This window comes from Stegodyphus dumicola, chromosome 5, assembly GCF_044657685.1.
Source record: "Stegodyphus dumicola isolate Sdum_Otavi_A_Nest chromosome 5, ASM4465768v1".
Taxonomy (NCBI): domain Eukaryota; kingdom Metazoa; phylum Arthropoda; class Arachnida; order Araneae; family Eresidae; genus Stegodyphus; species Stegodyphus dumicola.
In genome coordinates this window covers 98,332,933-98,356,260 of record NC_140772.1, presented here as the reverse complement: position 1 = coordinate 98,356,260, position 23,328 = coordinate 98,332,933, and the positions used below count along the sequence as shown (strand labels likewise).

Here is a 23,328-nt window from a genome sequence, read left to right as displayed (position 1 = left end):
ACCACTAGTAATGCAAAATATATTGTAAACAAAATATTCTCTCTCTCATGAAAGTAAGAAATCCTGATACTTAATTCGAATACTTAAAAAGACAGAGCGAAGAAATGCATTTCCTGTTTTAAGCATAATGTGTTATTTAAAATAAAAGTAGAAAGAGAATCTTCCATTTTTCTTAACATTAAAAGCATATTGATAGGGATGATTTCTATGCACTTGTAGCATCACTATTTACAAATTTTGCAACCATTATTGCAGTGAGTATGTAAGAACCTTTACGAGTGTGAAAACTATGATAATACTAGAGTAAAAAGAACTCTAAAGTAGAGGTAAATTAAAGGCAAAATATACTAAAAAAGAAATTCTTCCGCTGGGAGACGTACTAGTATAGAACAAAGAGAAAGAGGAAAAACTCAACCAATTGATAGCCACAATCTTCTGTCGGCATGTTTATGGCCATCAAACTAAGTTGTGAGTCACGGTCATCATAACAGAATCATAGACCACCTTTAATAATATTCTGAGACCCTTATCCATATTAATTCTCTCAAAAACAGTAATCAACTGACCAAAATAATGGGTTTCTAAGACAGTGCTCGTACATGATGCTGGTGTGAACTAAGAAACACATGAGTTTAATTGATCTTCAGTACACACATAAGGCAATACACACACTTTTGCAGTGACGATTTCAATTTCCCTTATTTAGTTATATCAGTTCAAAGTTAACATGCAGGTCGATGATTGCCCAAACTTTCTCCATCGCTGTAAAACTTAAACACAGCAACACCATTTGCTTAAAATGTCTGCAGTTTAAGCCACATTCTAAACCTATGGCTTAAACTGTTAACAGATAGAAAATTCTTAATAAATCAAATACGTAATATGCGTTTACTATCATTTTCATTCATTGCTGATCATTCCCACATTTCATGATATAGAGCAGAATGTGTCTCGATTAATAAATGATATCCGATTAGATTAATGGCTTTCAATCTTTATCCCGCGTATCCTTTACCACATATATTTGAATGGACATTCTCTTTTTTAACATTTTTGAAGTCAAAATGTGCCTTTCTAATACTATATAGAAAGAGGGTCTCAGGCAATAAAATTGCCAGCAGTAAAAAGTTAAAAAAAATTGTAAAATTTTTTAAAACTGTTTTAACGTATTTGATGTTTTATGTTTTTCTATATTTTTCAATTTTCAACGAATATGTTTCTAGTTATTATTTATTTTTTGCCTTGCCGCGAAGTGAGAACTGAATTAATTAAATGAGAAATATAATTCGAAGAAATAAGTTTAAATGAAATGCAGCAAAAAATGCGTGTGATTTAATAAGCCGTGCAAGGAAGCCATGTGGTGCCCACATCTGTACAATAATCGTAGGTACTGGTTTTTAAAATTTATTTTTGAAATACGCAGGAAATATTCTAAAGAATAAATTACTGATTCGTTTAGCGATTAAAAAAAAGTACAGATTATTTTCATGGAATAACAGATAACATAAACTACCTCTCTACGTTGATTTCACTATTATAGACACTGTTATTATGGTGCCCCGATTCTCAGCAAGTGATTCCTTGAATCACATATTTCCAGCTGACACACGTGATAGCTATGTTTTGCCACTGTGTCAATCGAGGTCGCATTTCTCTTGTTCATACCATATTCATAATAAGAATAGATCATTGATTACCTGTCACCGATTTGCAAATCTGTGCTATGATGTGCCCACTCGACTTTCGGGATGGATGGTTTGTCACTTTGTGAAGATATCAGAATTGAATTCTCCAGTGCCAGATGCTCACTCGCATGTAAGGCTGGAACAGCACCTTTCTCCTTTATTGACATAATATACGAATGCAGAACCTCACATACTTCTTTCTGCGAAAAAAGAAATTATTGTTACTTCCTACTTATTCTGCATTTACAGTAAGCATAGATATTTCTTAGCCCAAAAAGACGGTAGCCCGAATGGGCTATTTGTCTCGAAACGGGATTTAGTAGCGTATCACTTTAAATGTTCCAATCACTTTTCAAATTGTTGCCACCAAATATTATTGTCCTGTTTTATAATTAAAGAAATTAAATAATGAAGAATCTGAATGAATGTACATATGTTTCTCGCACTGATGAAAAATGATCGTACCTATGGCCATCAAATTTTGGATAACGTAGTCCTCCACCTGAATATGTGCACCTCCAAGATGAAATTTTGAATTTTATATTTCATATTTTCTAAACATTTAATGAATTTTTAACAAACTCAACAATCTGAAAGTGATCAGTGATGACAACAATGTACGGATTAAAACATTATTACCTCCAGCGCGTGAGACTTGTATTAAAAATTCTAAAGATATGCTGTTTTTAAATATTGTTGCGTGCAGACGGGTTCATAATGGATTGAATGCACAAGTCGATAAAAATTAATAAAATTTATTCTTATCCCAAAAATAAAACAAAATACTGAAATTTCCTCAGAGATATTCGTACAATATCACAATATCTCACAGTAGTTAAATTTTAAACTACTAAAACGCTTAATATAACACAATTCAAAGCAGAGAAAGCTAATGCGATCTCACCGCGAATTCGCTACAATCAACAAAAGAACTAAGTAAACAACTGAATTGAGATGTTTTTCTTCGGCTTTTATAAGCTTTTTAATCCTGTATGAGAACATTCTGGTATTTTCTCGATTTTTTTTTTTTTTTTTTTTGGATAGGAAAAGAGTACGAGATATCTATTATTAAAATATTAAATGCGCTTGGTCCTGTGTTTTAATTTTTCCGGCGTAGCTTCCCTTCAAATAAGTCTCGTGCTGCATTTCACAAGAATATAAAACAATTTTAATTATAAATTATACTAAAATAGCTGAATAAATACAAAATCCGTAACAATATTTTGTGATTTTGTTACTGAACTGAATTTTATGTGGCGTAAATGCGAAGAACATGATATTTAATGGATAAATTTAACACACAGAACGTTAATAATAATAATAATAAAAAAAAAAATAAAAAAAAAAAATTAGCGAGGTGATGTTTCGATTCCTACATTTTAGGACTTAATGATTTACGCCGTGTCTATAAAAGTTCTTAACCAACTTTCATAATTGCAACCATTGGACATAGACATATACTTCCAGTCTCCAAAATGTTTTAAATGACACAAATATTCATGTTTTGGTATTTTATATTTAAAGAAATCAGTTTTGTAAGAAAAAAATTCTGAATCTTAAATTACATCCAAAGAGGCGTTTTTTTAACATTTGTGTGTTACCTTTATTTATTAAATATCATGTTCTTCGCACTTAAACTATAAAATTCAGTTCAAGAGCAATATCACAAAATAATTTTAAATTGAGCATATCTTTAGAATTTCCGATGCACAGTCTCACGCGCTGGAGATAATAAATGTTTTTTCTGTACAACGTTGTCACTGCTCGCTTTGAAATCCTTGAGTTTGTTAATCAAAAATTCGTTAAAGTTTTACAAAATATGAAATCGATAATAAAACAAATTCCAAATTTTAAATTTGGGTTTCCATTTATATTCGCAGTAGGATTACGTCATTCAAAACCAGATGGCTCTAGGCGTTGTTTTATCACAATGCGAGAAACATACATACATTTATGAAAATTCTTCATTATTTAATTTCTTCAAATATAATATAGGGCGAAAATATTTGGTGGCGACAGTTTGAAAAGTGAAACAGACATTCAGAGTGATTCGACGCAAAATCGCAAAACGAAAACAATAGTTCCTCAGGGACAAAGCCCCTTTGGACTAAAAATTACGAAATATAATTATTTAATATGTTCCTTCCTTATCTAGGGGTACTTAGAAAGATTTTGGTACTTGTTATGAAAAATAAAGCGTTAAACGTTTTTGACTTCCGTACAATAAATATTGACCAAGATAGTCGGCTTCAAAATCGGAGATCATATTTAGGGGCCGTACAGAAATTGAAGAGCGAAATCTGTGCAGCTTTACGTAACTAAAAATAAAATACCAGGTTAAAAAAAGGTTTCTGATTGCAAGAGATAAACTGATGAATATTTCTATACAGATTACTATGAAGTATTGATTTTTTATTTTTTATTTATTTATTTATTTATTTATTTTTCAAAATAGAGATATTATCCACAGAAACTTGTAGAATTTGTGTTCTAAAAAACACTGGCAAGCTTCAGTACTGGCATGCAGTCAGCTCGTAATATTATTTGCGTTAATAAAAAATAAAAATACTTGTCGGATTGTCAGATTGTGATTTTAAAGTAATAAAACTTCATGAGAACATTAATTGTATATTTTTAGACTTTGAAAACTTATAAAATACTTGTATGAAAATTCTTTCGGCATACCAAATGTAAAAAAATTGTAAATTAAAGACACTGTGGATTACAAAACAATCATTGAATAGTATTTAAAGGAAGGACCTCGAATTATTCTAATTTGTTTATTAATCTATCCCTCAATACAAACTGAATATAATGTCAAAAATCCCAAATTTTGAAATCAAATATTTTGGACAATTTTTCTTCTGTGAAAGTAATTTTGTGTTCTTGATTTTTTATAATAAATGAAAATTTTCTTAAGTAATGGGATCTAAAACATGAATATTTGTGTCATTTAAAACATTTTTATCGTTAGAAGTATATGTATATGATCACTGTTTGCGAAAATAAAGGCTGGGTAAGAACGTTTGTCAAAAAAAAAAAAAAAAAAAAAAAGTTTCATGAATTTCTAGAAATTTTTCTTTAGTGCCGAAACATAACTTAGCATGGGAAAAAAAAAAAAAATAAGTTTCTGCCTTCCAATTTTTTCTCTAAAAGACTTTCCATACTATTCTATTCAAAGTTTAAAGCAATTGTAAACTTTTAATAGAATAAAAACTGTAACTATCATTTTCTTGGCAGCATTAAAGTCACCAGATTTCAAAATTAACAGTTATTACTGAGTGCTATTAATTCTCAATTCTTTTTAAATTATCAATCAAAATTGATATTTATTAAATAGAGCACATGTTTAGACATATCCAATATTTCGAATCCTTACTTGTATGTCTGGCGTGTGGGGTGCATCCCACAATGCTGCTGACTCCCAGTGCTGCTCCTGTAATGTTAAGAGCGCCATTTCTTCTTTCGCCAGCCTATATTCCATCTCGGCCACGACAATTTGCTCATCCACAGAATTTCTATTTGCATAAAAATAATATCACTGAGTATTTTAACACAAATTATTAGAAAAGCATTCCAGTTACAGTCAACGTCCATATAATTTCAATGGAGTTTTTCTTCTCGTATGACATAATTTTACAATCGAATATGCAATTAAAATTTTTTTCAAGTAATTTCATATTCTCAATTCTTCATATTCATATCCTGAATAAGTTTATCTAATTTACTATATAATAGGAACATCTTAAATAGATCCCGAGTAATTACGTAATTCAAGTATGTATTCTCAAACGTAATTTTACTTTACGTACGACTGCACTGAGTAAAGATGTAATCCTACAGTGCTATATTTAGAGTTTAGATCCAAAATTATTTAATAGATTAGATCTAATATGTACTGATATCAATGGAGTAACGATTTATATCTTAAGCTAGTCGCTTCCATTTGCACGGAATTAATTTTATTGTAAAAAAATTAAATATGCTTTAATCCAGATCTAAACTAATAAGCTGAAAATGCAAATAAGAACTATTTGGCTCAAGTAGGAACGCCTTCAATGAAGAAAGTTAAAGAGTAATTTTGTATGCGTTTAAACTACAACTCCTCAGTATAGTTGGCTGTTTTATATATAAGGAAAATTTAAAAAAAAAAAAAAAAAAAACCCAGTGGATCATTTTGGGTCATGAAACGAATTTTTGTTTGGTACTACTGCATCAATTTTTTCTCTCTTAAATTGGCACAGAACTTCAGTTAATTTATTAAATTTATTATTTAATATCACTATTTTCTGGCCAAACCTATTCTTTCATTAATCTTAAGTGCCGACTTCGTTTCGAACTCGCTTGTCAGCCCTCTAGCGCGAAGAATTACGACTTTTACTAAAAAATTGCTGATTTTTTCCAATTTCAACCTGCTTTTGGCCAGATTAGCACTTTCTTAGATTTTCGCCATTTTGTTATCGTCTTCACTTTTTAAACGACTTAGTCTTGAACATTTTGTAAGAATTGCATCCGTCTTCCACCTTCGAAAACCCTTTTTTGGGCCCTGTGTTTTTTTCCCCACTGGCCGTTTCGCACCATTGTTACTGCTTTAATACGTTTGTTTCCCCCTTCCACGTCGTCTCACCTAATTGGCGCCCACCAGCGGCCGAGCGGTAAAGTCGCTGAACACTGGTAGTTCGGTCTGAGGTTCGAATCCCGCGAACGGGCTGGCTGCATGGGTGTTTTCGTGGTTTTCCCCATGTGTAACGTGTATACGAGCCAGTTTCCCTTAGAAAGTCCTCCACGAAGGCATCCCTCCTCTTAGGCAGTGTGCCCTCCCCTAGTGTTCTTTGCCGTAATTAAATACACACACACCTAATTGGCGAAATTTAACTGTTTTTCTATTCCGGAAGCATTTCTTTGGAATTCATCTAATTCCGGCAACCTTTTTGAGCGACTTTTGCTCACTTTAATTTGATCAGGCCAATGCTATGGACGCAGGTATGTTGGTCTTTTTCTTCTATTTTTCTTTGCCTTTGGTCATAGCAGGACCCAATTTTAGTCGTTATTTTTATTTTTATTTTAATCTTCTTTTAACAAAGTTTTTATTCTTCGTATTAATAAGGCTTACCCTTAAAATTGTGCATTTTTTTTACTAATAGCTTTTAAGTTATTTATTTTAAATTGTACATTTGCCAACCTAGGTTACCTTGTATAGATTTTTCTTGCATCAGTATCAAGTTGAAAAAAAAATTTTTACACAATTTTTTTTTGTTCTCTTTTGTTCTTTAATTTCAATTTTAATTCAAATTGCAGGCGCGTCATGAAAAGAAGCGAAGCCATTGAGACTTAGCTATATTAAGATAATTTAATTTGGTAATTCTATTAATGAACTTCCACTTTCTGCCTCAATTGTTTTCGTTTGACGAAACGCGCCTATGGTATTAGCTAAATTCAAGTTTTCTCACAAGCGTGAGAAAACTTGAAGAGTGAGCGTGAGAAGTACGTGTGAAAGAAGAAAGAGTCCGTGTGAAAGAGTCCGTGTGAAAGAAGTCCGTGTGAGAAGTCCGTGTGAGAGCGTGAAAGTCCGTGTGAAAGCGTGAGAAGTCCGTGTGAAACCTCGAGTTGGGCTAATTTACCATTTTTTTGCAATTCTTTGTATATAATTTCTTTGAAATGTTTTTGATTGTTTGCGTACATAATTTGAAAATTTTTTAGTCTTTTCTAATCCCTTTTTGTTTATGAATTTTATATCGCTTTGTAGTACTGTAGGTTTTTTCGCGATAACTTTTACGACTTTAGTATTATATTATTGTTTATGCTTGGTGTAATGTTTTTACTCTGGAACTGCAGTATCAGATGTACTTTAAAGCATTAGCTATTTTGAACTTTCCTCTTCTGTATATAATATATACATAATTTATTTACGAAAGAAATATTAATTTTAGTAAAAGTATCTAAAAAGAGTGAACCCAGAGGTAGGAAGTTTAATTCCGAAAATGGTTTTAAAGTAACTTGAATGTAAATCATTAAAAATGTGTTACGGGGACTTGAATTAAATCATGAATAACAAAATTTCAAACCTTGAAAAAGAAATAAGCAAGTAAAATAAAAGCAAGTAATTATTGCTATTGATCGGAAATTAGTTGACTTTTCAACACACACATACATACGCGCGTACACTTATGCATGCATACATGAACACATCCATACATGCATATTACATACATATCTGAATCCGGTCCCGATAACAGAAGAGTACCATTTTTTTTTAAGAGTTATTGATATCCTATTTCTGGCTAAATGTCTCCCTTTCTGTTCATCTGATTCTTAGCTGATAAAATCGATTACAATTTGTTATCGAATTAGGATTGACTGTCGAGAATCTTTCTTTAGTCGCCTTTAATTATTGGGGTGGGGGAGACTGGGAGAAATTTAAGGCATTTGTCTCAAGTATACTTGTGATGCAATAATTAACATGTGGAGCCGATTGTTGGGAGATTCCATGTCCGAAAAATGAAATTCTTGAAAATAAAATAAAATATGTTATTTTATTTTCAACTACAAGTGTGGTCATAAAAAACTTCCCCTTTATATAAACATCTAGCGACTTATCTGCTCAAACAATATCTAAATGAAATTTCATATATGGTTATTTGAATGTATGCCCTCGAGATTGAAATGATTTAAAACAATAGAGCTCTCACGATTGAAGTTATACAATGAAAAACTTTCGAAGATTTTGATTGGCAAAATCCACTTTTTCCTGCGAAAGTTGATCAGTGAACGGAAAAACCATAAATGGCGTTGAAACACTACACGTAATGACGAAAATTGCCGGCGTAAAACATTTGCATTTTAAAGGCCCGATGACAATGGAGGAGAGAGAAAGAAAAAATAAATTCTGTTGGAATTACAAGTTTTCAATGTGTACAACATCTCAAGACAAAGTCATTTCCCGTAACTTTGCAATTTTGTGGTCACCGCGATTCGCCGACTTAATAATAATTAATTTCAAGTAACAATGTGTGAAATTTCATTTCAATTGGTTGAGCGAATAGATCGCTAAGAGTTCATGCTAAGAGCTAAACTTTTTATGACCATTCTGCAATTCTGGTTTTTAAAACTTCTTTTCTTTCCCCTAGCTTGAAAGCAAAAAGAAGAAAGATTATGCTTCACATCTAATTAAAAATAGGATGTCATCCTATGAGCACTGCAGCGGAAAGGTGCCCGCTTGTGGAGATTTCTGTCTTTGAGAACAGTGGAAGGATAGTATTTTATACTGCCAACGATTAGGTTCAAGAGATATTTCCGATTATAGAATAAACAAATACCTGAAGTTTTTTTCCTTTATACATAAATTTTTAAAAAGAAATAATTTTAGATGTACTCGGAACTTTAACTCCCATGCATTTGAAGATGTACATTGAGCTACGCTTTCGTAGATGCTCTTTGAATAAATCCTCAGCACACGAGAAATATCATGAATTGCTAACATCACTCACAGGTAAACTCTTAAAACACAATTCCAGTCTCTCTGAAGTACGCAGAAGTGAATCAGAGCTGTCCTGGCTCTCGAAGTCGTATTTACGTGGAGTTGCTTCTGGAAGTCGAGGGAAAAAAAATCACTCGTAGAGCTTAAGATATGTTTCCCCGAAACTTCCAAAATATCACCAACTTAAACAGGTAAATAAATACAATTACGCACAATATTATAACAATGCATAAAAACAAGAATGCAGTTAAATAATTTTTTTTTAAATATTTACAGAAATTTGCAACAATACTTTGTAAGAACCACTTGTCTATATTCCACGCTATCTTCCACGTAACAACTGTATGTAAGTGCGTATAGGAACTGAACAGGTGAAGGATTAAAAGTACCCTTTATTAAACTCTTTAAAATTCACAATGCGTCAATTTGACGCTAACACACTAACTCACTCGGGCGATGACTGAAACAACAAAGAACTAAACTAAGAACTCGAACTAAGAAACTCGAAGATATTAACAAGTACTAGAAATTAAGCTACAGGGCTCAGAAACTTCTTTTATTTAAAACCGCGTCGAAAACTAATGGCAACAAAGTAATAGCTGTTATGCCTCGTAACCCAACAATAAATGCAGAAATAGAAGCTCACGCTACAGAGGTGACGGCGATTGCCCAAACTCTCTCACTTCCGTTCTAGAACTCAGTATTTAAACCCTTTTCTCCTCAAGGTAGAATTTGCATTACTTCGCGCGCGCTGCGCTACCAAATTTAAATATGCTGACATTGACAATGAGAGGAATGAAGGCTTATAGGAAAGAACGTAAAATTAAATTAAATTGGTTATTTTATTACTGAATAATGGAACTATGGACGATTCGAAGAAATATGTACGATCTCTGCAATAGGAAATACACAGAAATATTTAAATCTCTAAATTTAAGTATTTACCTGTATTTAAGTATTTATTAGGTTAAGTACCTGGGAAATCATGGTTTGTAAAAATTAACTTTTTAAGCTAGCAAACGGATTAGCAGTCATAATACAGAAGACAGCTTTATAGTCATTAACTCAAACACAGCTGTAGGTAATTTAATAAATGTTAGGAACATTACTTCAGAATTGTTGCTTGAGGATTACCAGGCGAATTTTTAAAGTTTCATGAACGCTTGGATAGTCACTGGGAGATAATTTGTTTGTGAGATGGATTAAAATTTTTTTCTTTGACGGTGAAAGAGAGTAATAAAGGAGTTCTGCCTGAAGCAAATAAGTGTTTTTCATTATGAAGTTATGAAAGGAGAAAATAACACCAACTTTAGCTGTTTTATCATCCGATATTTATTCTCCGTAAAGGAATGTATAAATAAAAATTAGCCTTACCCTACTGATTTCTTCCTCTGTTCCAAATCTTTTCGGAGTTTAGCGATGAGGTCCAGTTTCTCTTCTATCATTTTAGATAATTGCGCTCTGCGCTGAGATCTGTTGACATCATCCATACTCATTTGAACAGTTGTCAGGCACCGCCGTCAAACGATGACCATCTGAAAGAGAAAGAGAAGGAATGTTATTTTACTGAAAGCCAACCCCAAGCAAAGACTCATTTAAAAATTCGATTTTATATTTTGTTTTGAAAATATGCTAAAAATAAAACAATTTTTAACGCTTTAGTTTTAGCTCCAATAACATGCAGTTCCTAACCGGTACGGTAACAATTTAAGATACGTAAAATATTTGGATAACATAATAGATAAACATGGAAATGGTACTTTATTCGCAATTACTAAATAAATGCTTCTGCAGCATCAGTGCGAACGGACTGAATTTCAACACTATATGCCAGAGAATCGGGTTGTCTTGAATATATAACAACACTGAAGGTAACTGTGTAAACGGCACGTAAATAACAGCTCTAAAAAAACCTCAGCATCGTGGCATAATCGATATGACTGCAAGGAGGCTTTATCAGTTGTCTCATTATTTTTCTTGCGAACGGAGTAGCAGAACAACAACAAAACACAGTACGTCATAAAAACTTACTTCAAGTACTGTTTTGGCACACTAAGCCTATAGAACGAGATACAGTTTTAACTACCTCAACGTCACATATAATTTATTCGTGATTAAACTGTTTGTTAAAGTTAGATATAGAAAGCGTAAACATTTTAAGAAAACTTCCCTAGCACAAATGAATTTCTACAAGTCTGTAGGTTATGTTAGGTTATTTGAATATCACAATGTTTGTTTCCAAATCATTCTTATCATTTAAATGTTATTTATATTCACGGGATAAATGCACGCTATCATTGGCAACATTGTATTTCATATTTTGTTTTGGGAAGACTGAAATGCAAATTCTAAAGTTTGTTTTGAAATACAAATGTATGAGAGGTAACGGCTATAAAGCAATTGTATGAGAAACTTCCATTAGTATGGAAGATATATTGTAATTAATTAATTAATTAATTAATATCAAACAGTGTCTTTTATTTTAACAGCGTCAGGAACATATTACCTGTCTATCTCTTGATATATGTAAGAGAAAAACCATCAGTCGTTATTTATACATAGAAAGAAAACTCCAAACGAATACCCGAAATATGTATGTACTGTTTCTAATGTTTTTAAAGTTAAATTTTTGGTAACAACGGAAAATCCGCCAACGCAGAAATCAGTTCCAAAATCTTTAAACGCATGTCTAGCAACGGTAAATAAAATAATAAACCAAGATTTAAACTTAAAAAAATGTTGAAAGAAAAATATAACGTTCACCAGCTTTTGCTGAGGCATGTGACTGAACACAAAACAATTTAAAAATCTATATGAAAGATATTTAGTAGGAGGTAAGTGAAAATACATTGTGACCCTCAAAGAAGCATGGGTTTACCTAAATGACTTCTAAAGAAAAGGTCTGTTTATTATCGTTATGATTGTAACAGGATTTTCTCATGATGGGAAATTAAAAATAAGGAGAGTAGAAAAAAAATATGAAAAATCAACTCAACGTATGCTAAAATCCTAGTATATTATACGACTTATATTTTGATTTAAAAATCCATCATTCTTCGTAACTATTCGTAACTTAAAAATAAGGGGGGGGGGAAGATTTTTTGAAAAATTACTTGAATTCGATAAATTATGTTAGAAATTCTGGAAAACACAATTAGAATAATGTTTTTTCATCTTTGCGATGGTGTTAAGTATGAAATTCTTCGATGATCAAACTGTTAGATTGTTTAGAGAAGGATAAGTGAGAAATTTTTAGAACTGATTAAAAAAATGTATCCAGTTTGCAAGGAAATAAAATTTAATTTTATTGTCAGAAATGATGTGTTTATTTTCGAGAAATTCAACATGATTTTTTTCGAAGGACGTTAAGAATTATTTTAAAGAGACAAACAAAGAATTTATTAAAAACTAATGGATTTTTTTAAGAAATTTATACTGAGAAGTATTGGAATTCTCTTAATCCGAAAGATGGAAGTACTATTTGAATGAAGAAATTAAGAGGAATAGAATTTTTTTTTTTTTTTTTTCCAGAGAAAAATATTTAACTAGCTATTAGAACTCTGAAATTTAGTCCTATATTGTACAATGATGCATATAAATCAGTTGCAAATTTTACTTTATATGTTAAACTTACCAGAAACATTTGCATTCATTTTTTTTTAATCCTTTACACTATCCCATTTAAAAAAAAAAAAAAAAATCTGATTTTATCACTACGTTTTCATTTTGCGTTGTTTTTTCCGCTACGTTTTTGCCGTATCTTTTCGGCGGACACTGGATGAGGGAAAGGACAATAGGTTGAACTCTATTTTTGTCTATTTTTTAACTCTAACTTTCTGTATTTAGAAAGTGAATTTGCAAGACTGGACTAAGTTCGCAAAAGTAATAAAATTACTTGCTACATTTAATATTTCCTTTCATATTGTTGCTTAAGAAAATATTACCAGGTTCATAAGACTGAAAAGGCACTTTTCAAAAAGCCAACATTCATTTTTTACACCATTTCTTGTTCTAGAAATTTTAAAATTCAACTATCATTAAAACAGAAAAGAATACATAGAAGTTTTACATCCCCGCACGTGAGCCTCGTAAAAAGGTGAATTCTGGTTGCCACACACATATTTGAAAAAAAAGAAAAAAAATTCCATTGGAAATTTTATTTCTGAACAGTGTCGTTAAGCTGAAGAAACAAAAATCCCTTTCAAGAAAATAAAAATACTTTTACATTCTTAAAATTCCTGACTCCTCATAAATGAACAATTGGCCTAGAAAATTAAAAATTGTCAAACAAAAAGTATGGTGAAAAGTGTACTTGTTAAAAAATAATTTTACGCTTTAGAATTTTATTTTCATTTAATGTTCAACATAAATATCTTGCAAATCAAAATAAGTGGAACTTCAATAAAAAAGGGAATTCTGAAATAAAACAAAAATTAATATCTAAACTTCGAAGTATTTTCATTTCCTGCTTTAAAAATGTTTCTAATGTTCTGCCTTTTGCAAAGTTGCAATTCTTTATGCAGAGATTAGGAAAACGTTCCACAGGAAATCACTGAATATCTTTCAGGTGAAAATATTTGAAGCTAAGTGATCAACCCTTAAAAATACTGCTTATGCATGCATTTTTAACTGTTACCTGTAAATTAAGAACCATTAAAATCCTATTCTTAAACAAAGTTAAGTTTAAACCAAAGAACAAAAAATGTATTTATAGGCATGTTTCGCAAAATTTAAGTAATACTCAGTTCACGATGAAAAACTTTTTTCAGGCGTATAAAAGTAAACAACTTACATATGTGAAAAATTTTTCACATCATGAACTAACAAAATGATTTAACTGTTAAAATATAATTAGATATATTTTTCCAGTACTTACAAGGTTGTTCAATAAGTTCGCGGAGCGCCATCTATTCGTCAATATTAGACCTAAAACTTCGACGCCATTTTCATGCTTGTTCTTTCTTAGGAACACGTCAAAAGTTTCATTTCGATCTGTTAATTTATTCATTGTTTAACCGCCCTTTATATCTAACGTGTTGTGCCTTTTTTCAGGTATGGATAAAATTGAGCAACGCGCAGTTATCAAATTCTTTGTAAAGAAATGTTTAAAGGCAATGAAAATTCATACCGAAATGGTGAATGTGTTGGCTGAATCTGCTCCTTCAAAAACAATGGTTTGCAAGTGGGCTAATTTATTCAAAAGTGGTCGTACCAGCCTTGAAGACGACCCGCGAGAGAGACGTCCAAAAACTGCATCAACACCGGAAATCATCGGAAAAATACAAGATATGGTATTGAAAGACCGTCGATTGACTGAAAGAGATTTAACAGAGGCTTTAGGCATTTCATTGCACAGTGAGCAATATTTTGAGTGTTAATTTGGGTTTCAAAAAACTCTGTACAAAATGGGTGCCGCATTCTCTAACGATGGAGCAAAAACACATTCAGATGCGACTTTGCCAGCAATATTTGGAGCGTTTTAAGAAGAATAAAAGCGACTTTATCCGTCGATTTATCACAATGAATGAGACCTGGGTCTACCATCATGATCCTGAATCAAAACAGGAGGCTAAAGAGTGGTGTGAACCCGGCTCTTCGGCGCCGAAGCGAGTTCGTGTGCAAAAATCAGCCAAGAAGGTGTTAGCATCAGTTTTTTGGGATGTGAAAGGGATTTTGTTCATAGATTACCTTCAAACTGGCAAAACAATTAATTCGAATTATTATTGTAACCTTTTGAATCAATTAGACGAAAAAATTCGTAAAAGAAGACCCGGATTACAGAAGAAGAAAATCATTTTCCACCAAGATAACGCACCTGCGCACACAGCTCAAAAAACCATTGCTAAAATAACTGAATTGAAGTATGAATTGTTGCAACATCCAGCCTATTCGCCAGATTTAGCTCCCTCCGACTTCTGGCTCTTCCCACACCTCAAACAATATCTCTGTGGAAAATGATTTTCTTCAAACGAAGAGGTAATAGCTGCCGTAGAAGGATATTTTGCAGAGCTGCCGAAAAACCACTACAGTCAAGGGATCCATAAATTAGCAGACCGTTGGAATAAGTGTATTGAAGTTGAGGGAAACTACGTTGAAAAATACATTTTTACAAAAAAAAAAAAAAAAAAAAAATGTTTTCTTCATTTCCGTTCCGCAAACTTATTGAACAACCTGGTATAAAGCATTATTTAAAAAAAGCTTGAAGCTTTTTGCATCAGCAGATAATAATGATTCCTTTACCGATAAGTATATCAACGTTTTTCGGATCACGTGGAAATGTTTACTCCCTTTTTTTTTTTATTTACGATCAGCACCGTTGAATTTCAGAATACAGAGTCACAGTTACATAATTCAGGCACCTCACGCAACAGCTTAGACAAGTCTAATGCCTAAATACCTGCACCAAATTAAAAAAAGTAACACTTCAGGCATTATAAAAACGCAAAACGACGATCTATTCTTTGTCAACTAACTTATCATCATTCATTTTAATGTATCTCTTTTAACAATGCGAAATGAATGCGAAAATGTGAACAATAGTTCTTTGTTTAATACTATCGAATGAAGTGAGGAAAAATAAGTGTATTAAATTCCCCTATGTTATTGCGTTTACTGAACTGTTTTCAGACGACGTATGCCGTTTGTCGAGCAGTAAGGAAGATTGCGTAAAAATCTGAACCAGATAAAAGTTCTTTTCAACGTCAATTTCCTGTTAACATCTGTGTCCTTCTCCTCCTCCCCCCCAAAAAAAAATGCGGAATAAAAGCAAAGGAAACGCCTATTCTTCTATATAGTAGCTTCCGTCGGAAAAGATTTCAAAAGAAGATTTGAATAATTTCTTTTTTCTTCCTTTCTCTCTTTCTTTCTGCCCCCCTTTTTTTAAACAAAAATTGCTTTAAAAAAAAGTAATGACTTTTATCTATAGCAGTAATCTTAAATAGTGGCCCGCGAAACAGTTTTATGCTGCCCGGATACATTTCATTTATATATTTCCAGCAAATACGATTCTGCAAAGATTTCAAGATTTTAGTTATTTGAAGTCTGAGTTTCCATTATTTTCATTATCGTCAAAAACTAATGTGAATTACGAACCAAAAAATCTATGAATTGAGCTAATTACAGTGTAATATAAATCTTATTAAAAGATTTGAAGATACACATATGATTAACTTTCATTCGTACTTGTCAACTAAGTATGGTCAGTGCCAATTTTTGCACCAAGAATAATCACATTGCTTAAGAATGCATTTCAAAGTAATCCCCCCCCTCTCTCTCCGCAATTAAAAATTAGTAAGAAAAGAAAATCCGATTGGCCGATGAACATCTACAGTCCGTGATGAAGATAATTTCTAGTAATTTTTCTCCGTTGAGTGGACATTATGCAAACAAATTTTGTATTTACACACAAAATTTATGATTATTTAGATACAAGCATATGTATTTTAACTCGTGCGTCTAAGAAAAATTTGATATATAAGTGAAAGAAACTAGATTGTTTCACTTGGAAAGTTTTCATAATTTATTAGTCTTAAAATTCACTTAATGTCGGTATAACTTTCATAACTTTTCAAACTGTTGCCACCAAATTTATCATGATATATCATTTAATAAAAGTAAATAATGCAGCATCTATGTACGTATGTTCATTGTGGAAACAAGACGGCATCTAGAGCTATTGAGTTTTTAATATCTGCAATACTCCACCCGAAATGGGTACTTCGAAGTCCGAGTTTTGAATATATTATTGATTTATTTATGCAAATTTAACGAATTTTTATTCAACAAACTCATAGATTTGAAAGCGAGAAATGGCAACCGCTGTTCGAGATAAAAGATTTTTATCTCCAGCGCGTCAAACTGTTGTCGTGAGGCAAAATGTAGGATAATACTTATCTTCCAATTTTAATCCACAAATTCGGTTATTTGAAATATAGTAATAATTAGAATTACTATTCCTATGATTTGAAAGCAATGTGTTCCCACTGCCTCAATTAGAAAACTTACTTACTGTTTTTCTTTTGTACTTTATGTAGTGTAAGTGCAAAGAAAGCGATGCTTAATAACAAAGCTAAAAAGAGTAGCAATAGGGGCGAGCCAAGAGGAGACTAATAACCTACGATGCTCAACGAAAATTTCGGCTATCATATTTCAACGAAAATATCCATTTCAACTGCTCTCGAAACATTTAAAGATGTTTTTGCGTGACATCTGTACGTACGGACAGAATAAAGGACTGTTTTTGCCAAAAAAAAAATTGTAAAATGAATTTAAAATGGATTCAGAAATGTTTTTTCTTGTCTTCTATACGTATGTGCTAGCATGATCAACAAACTGGACTAAAATCACGGAAATGGATTATAAGAATATTCTGCTGTTAGTAAACTTAGAAAGAAATTCTCAAGTGCAATATATGGGGTAAAAATTATCTTTCAATAATTACTATAATACGATGAATGTTAAGAGCTCTTACTGAAAAATATAAATTAACACATTTTGAGCAGTGGTAACCAATGTATTTTTATAACAAAAATATGTATAAAAGGTAATTTGCAGTTTCATTTTATTCTCAAACTTGATTTTTAGGGCTCGAACATAATTTTGGGACTATCAGATGATAAAAAAATTTAAATTTTTATATGCAAGGAATAAAATTATTATTATTAATAAAAATTATAAATTAATCAAATGAAATCGGATGTCTGTAAATAAAAGGTAGTTCTAAAAAATCAAAATATAGTAAAAAAAGGGTTTTTTTGCTAAGTAAAAAAGATTCATTAGCTATGATTTTTTACTGAGAAAAGAGAGTTAAAAAAAACAGCCATTAAAGCTAACGGAATATCAGTTTCCTTAATATATCAGTCAATTTAAAGATACTTACTTAAGAACGTACGATAAAAACATAATGGTATTATTTTTCTTTATGAAAGACTCACTACTTTTACAATAAGAATCTTTCAAAGCATTTAACATTTTGGCAAATTAAACAAAAGTATTTTCTTTAACTGTAAAGACAGGCGAATATTTAAAATTTTAAATAACGCACCTTAATCTTCTGCGTCGTTTGTAAGGAAGCGTAACCTCGTTTGATACAAACTTCTGGGAATCCTATGTCTAAAGCTCAACAGAACTCAAAGTGGGAATAGTTAGCCCAAATGTTAGAGATATTATGCTGATTGCGAAATTATTAGTCACGCGCACGTTCAAGGTAAAGGGGTCATAAAAGACTTCAAAGAGCGTATACACCCGGCTGATTCACAAAAGGCGCGGTAGCGATTCTTCTTCCAAGAAAACCATCTCTCCCCTTTATACTACACAGGGTACACCCTGCATAAGGCTTATCATTCTTCAATAACGCATCTTTGTTGATAATTCCTTAAACGAACAGCTATAATCTCAATTTTTTAGAATGATACGTCAGATGGGCATGGCAAATTAAATGCAGAAACAATATTTCATGAATCCAAATGCATTTTCTTGAACATGGAAAATTTTCATATGCTTCGTTAGATGCCTTCGTTTTGCTATTTATTTATGGGGATAACACTATTTTAATTCTTCTAGAATCAATGCATTCTATTACGATGAACTGGCAGCATTTTAACGCTATGTTTTCATGAGGTTGATTGAGTTAAGCGGAGAATACAGCGGAGCTAGTCGACACATGAAACTGAGTCCGTTAACTCAGATAAATTCCAGTGTGAATGGCCCTTTACTGTGTGTGCCTTCCGACAATTTCGAGAAATCGAAGGTATTGGAAATTTCTTAGTGGACGAGGAAAAACTTTATAAGTTCGGAGAAAACATTACTTCAGTTCAGAGAATTGAGAGACACTGTGCGAGCTTAAGCATTTGAGATATTTTCTATTGTTTTGTGTTTAACGCTCTTAATAGTTTGAAGTGGTAACTACTGGTTACACCTCTGTCATACTGAGAAGAGCTGTACTAATACTTTTGTGAAAATTTGCTGCACTTTAATAGGTTTATTTTGAGAAAACGAATTTCATCAAGCTATCATATGTTATTTTTGAATTCAATCCATTATGAACCCATACGGTCGTAACATACATAACTTCCTGACACACCATACCTTAAATAAGTTTAAAATACTTAGCAAACTACCTTAGCCTCCTGTGCAGCAAAATTGTTTAATGACAGTCTTGTTTTATCTCATCGAGTAATTTATTAAATGTTGTTCAGTGAAAAACAGAATGGGTGTATGGTTATTTATAATAAACATATACTGATGAAAATGCACTGAGCCTAAAGAATACCTGAAGCATTGAACTAAATTTTCTAGAACATGGAGCTGCTGCAATAAAAAGGTCATGAACTTGTCAGGCTTCTGATAAGACTCAAAAGTACAAGGACGTATGGGTAAAAGTTTGACTAAAGATGCCAAACTTTTACCCATACAGTTTATCAGGATGATTCTGTTACACTTTACTGACACCTTATTGACTTCATCTTACTGAAACCTTAAACTACATTTTACAACATACATGCTTGCGTGTGTTGTGCGTATCATATGGTACCGTGTATTGTTATCCCCAAAACAATTACGGTTTTTACTAAATGCATGTCGCCTACAAACTTTACTAAAATCGAGGCAGGGAACATAGTGAATCGGAAACTATTTGTATTGTCATCTTGAAGCTACTATATCGGCTTTTGAGCAATACTACATTTTTGAGCAATATCTTTCAAATGAAGCTATAGACATTTTAATGATATGCAGTTTGATCTTGAAACTAGGTGTTCAGATAACTGGTGCTCAGATTACCGGCATTCTACTACTTTGTCAAATCTTAAGATATTTCTTAAAATTCTAATATGTGACATCACTGACATTAATGTATCATTGATTATCCAATTATTTATCCAAAATACAAAAGTGTAAATATAAATAAAAGTGTTTACTAAAGTATACAGTATTACTTTGTCACGAATTCAGTCAGCGAAATTAGCAATTAAGAATTACCAAAAAAGAAAAAAATAATTGATTGAAACTTTTTTAATTTTTAAAATTTGAAGTTCCTAAAACACAGTTCTTTTACTGATATTTTTCAGTCATTTTCTTTTAAACATTTACTCATATATTTATTTGAACATTAAAATTTTGTTTTTAATTCTTAATTTTCATATTTAGTCAATTTGAGTACTGAACCGATGCACAAAATGTCAATTTAAAACAACTTTTAGACAATATTCCGCTGTTTTTCTGAATCTTTAATTTTTAATGTGCTTAAAGCACATGGAATTTGGGCTTCATTTTAATTTAATAATAGATTGATTATCCATATTCTTTTTAAGAATTTCATGTTCATTTATTTAAAAAGAGAGCAACGAATAGGCAAGGAGATCCGTGCCCCTTCTGAAGTTCATTTAACCCTCTTAAGATCTTCAGTTTTTCAAAGATTATTCTCCTTGCTAAGTATATCTACCAGTAGCCATCACTGAATAATGAAAAGTAAGAAAATATTTAATAACAGTTTTTTCATTTTACTTTAAAATGTTCCTACAGAAGCAATTTTGGAAAAAAAAAAATGTTTTATATATAATATTGATTCAGAATGCAGTGTATGTTGACTTTAAAAATGTATAATCATTACATTTAAATTAATAAAATTTGTTTTAAATGAACAATTTCAGAAGATTTATGTTTAATAATGAATGTTATATAAGTAATATCTTTTAGTTTAATTTTTAAATAGTGAAATTATCAACATAAATTCTTTAATTTGTTTTAGCATGATTTGTATATACTTTTTAGATTCATGAATTTATTATGATTTATATGTAATACAAATATATTTTAGTATAATTTGTATGTATGGTTTAATTTATTTAACGCGATTTACAAATAATATAATTATACTTTTAATAATTAATATTTTGTTAAAAATTTCCTAATTGCTATCACAATTTTGATATAATTTTATTTATTAATTCATTATATTATTAATAACAAACTAATTTTTCTTGAAATAATTCTGAATAATTAATAATTAATTATTATTAGCCATTCATATTAACTATTCGGGATTGTTTTAGGGGTATACTAAAAAGCAGCACCGCATAAAATAATTTTTCCTTTCGCTTTCAATGAAGTTAGACTGCCTTATAATTTTTTTCATCCTCTGCTTAGACTATTGTTTAATTACCTCTGCGGAAAGAATCAACACAAAAACCGTATCTGTGTCCTCTTATCCGGTTGTTTTTGTAAACAAATAAATACACATAATATTATCTCATCTCGAAGTTACGCTTGGTAATTTAAAATAGCGTCCTTTGTAGGCTACAAGGTCACAGAGAACACTAAACTTGGGCAACCTCAACATCGGAGGCTACACAGCTTCCGATGGATAAAAAAGATCTGCATGAAAAGTGACAGGGGGAGATAAAATCACAGCAATAAAGTAAAGCGAGAAAAGCAATTCCATACTGTACTCCGGATGTAATAGATGAAAACTGCAGATAAATCGATGTCCTTGTCCACTGAATTATTCTAACCTTGCCATACTTCACCTATCAGTGCTCAATCTATAGATGTCTTATCGATTCAGTTTCTGACGAGAACGTAAATTTTATACCAAAATATTCATGTAAAAGAAATTGTTACCTTGAGGATGACAGTGATGTAAGATGAAAAGGCTAGAAAAATATGCTAATAAGATGTTTTATTCTTCTTAGTACAGTGAAGGAAAAAAAAATTACAGGTGAAGTTTTTAAATTTTTATTCGCATGGCTGGACATTTTTACATATGGGGCAACAAAAGAAAAAAAAAAAAAAAAAAAAAGAGAGAGAGAGAGAGAGACCAACTACGTATTTTAGGTCAAAAGCGCATCGAATCAGAAATTTTGCTACGATCAAAATATTAAACTACAATGTGATGAATAATTTTATCCGCATAATATATTAACTTAGCCAATAAATTTAGATTTCTATAAAATCTTTCAAAAATTAATAATTGTACATTAAAATAATAAATTTCAATAATTTCTGTGCAGCTAAATGAAGCTCCAATACATTTTTTTAAAACATTTATATTCGCCACGTACATATTAAATTAAATTTTATCTTTATTACCTACTATTATTTTAAAATAGCGCAGATAATAAGAATTCTATGAGCTTTAAAATAAATATATTAAGTAAGTAGCTTTTGCTTTACATTATTTTTCGCGTGAAATAATTTTCAAAAAAAAAAAAAAAAAAAAAAAAAAAGAGTCAAGCCAATATGTATTTTTATGTAAAATTCAATATGTATTTCTATATTTAATATGTATTTCTACGTTCAATCAACCAATTCAAGAAATCTAGTCTGTCTTTGAAAGAAAAACTATATAATCGTCGTGATATTTTTTCAAGAATTTTATAATGAACTATCTCTCTAAGGTAACCACCTTTAGGAAGTATTACGTTTGTTATCCGTATAAAATGGTTTTAATTCAACAGTCAAAAGAAAAAGGATTACACTTTTGAAGAATAATATATATAACAACAATCAAATGAGAACTTTTAATGTTTTAATCGTTTGCATTTAATGAAATCCTTTACAGAGCTAATAAAGTTTGGTTTATTTAATTATGGCAAAGCACTCGAGCGCTATTTTCCGAGGGGAGGGATGCTTTCATGGAGGACTTTATAAGAGAAGCTGGCTTCTATACATGTTATACATGGGGAAAAACACGAAAACGCTCATGAATCAGCCCGGTCGCAGAATTCAAACCTTGGACCGAACTACCAGTGTTCAACGACTTTGCCGCTTGGCCACTGGTGGGTCAGAGCTAATAAAGATTCAAGAAATTCCATTGAACTTAAAGATGTTCAAAAAATTCAGCAGGAAATTTTACACTACCTCAATAAAATCAAGGTTCGTTGGTTGGCTTATTTAATTACGGAAAAACCTCGAGGGCTATCTGCATGATGGGAGGGATGCTTTCGTGGAGGAAGTTCTAAGGAAACTGGCTTTTACACAAGTTATAAGTAGGGAAAATCACGAAATTGCCCATGCAACCAACCCTTTTGCAGAATTCGAACCTCGGACTGAACACCAGCGGCCGAGCGGTAAAGTGTTCAGCTATTTTACCGCTCGGCCGCTGGTGGGCCAATAAAATAAAGAACGATCGGTACCTAGATAAATATAGAAAACATCGTAGTAAACGTG

The 23,328-nt window shown here is 31.5% G+C and overlaps 1 protein-coding gene across 2 annotated transcripts in view; it reads right to left on the bottom strand.

Moving 5' to 3' along the window:
* sprt (PDZ domain-containing protein sprite) overlaps positions 1-23,328 on the bottom strand; it is a 93,032-nt gene that overhangs the window by 7,062 nt on the left and 62,642 nt on the right. For both annotated transcript variants that reach the window (XM_085816883.1, XM_085816884.1), the window contains exons 2-4: positions 10,537-10,697; positions 5,065-5,203; positions 1,698-1,885 (exon numbers count right to left, since the gene is read on the bottom strand). In XM_085816883.1, the coding sequence (XP_085673009.1) occupies positions 1,698-1,885; positions 5,065-5,203; positions 10,537-10,658 (449 nt within the window). In that variant the 5' untranslated portion in view covers positions 10,659-10,697. The remainder of the gene's footprint in view (positions 1-1,697; positions 1,886-5,064; positions 5,204-10,536; positions 10,698-23,328) is intronic.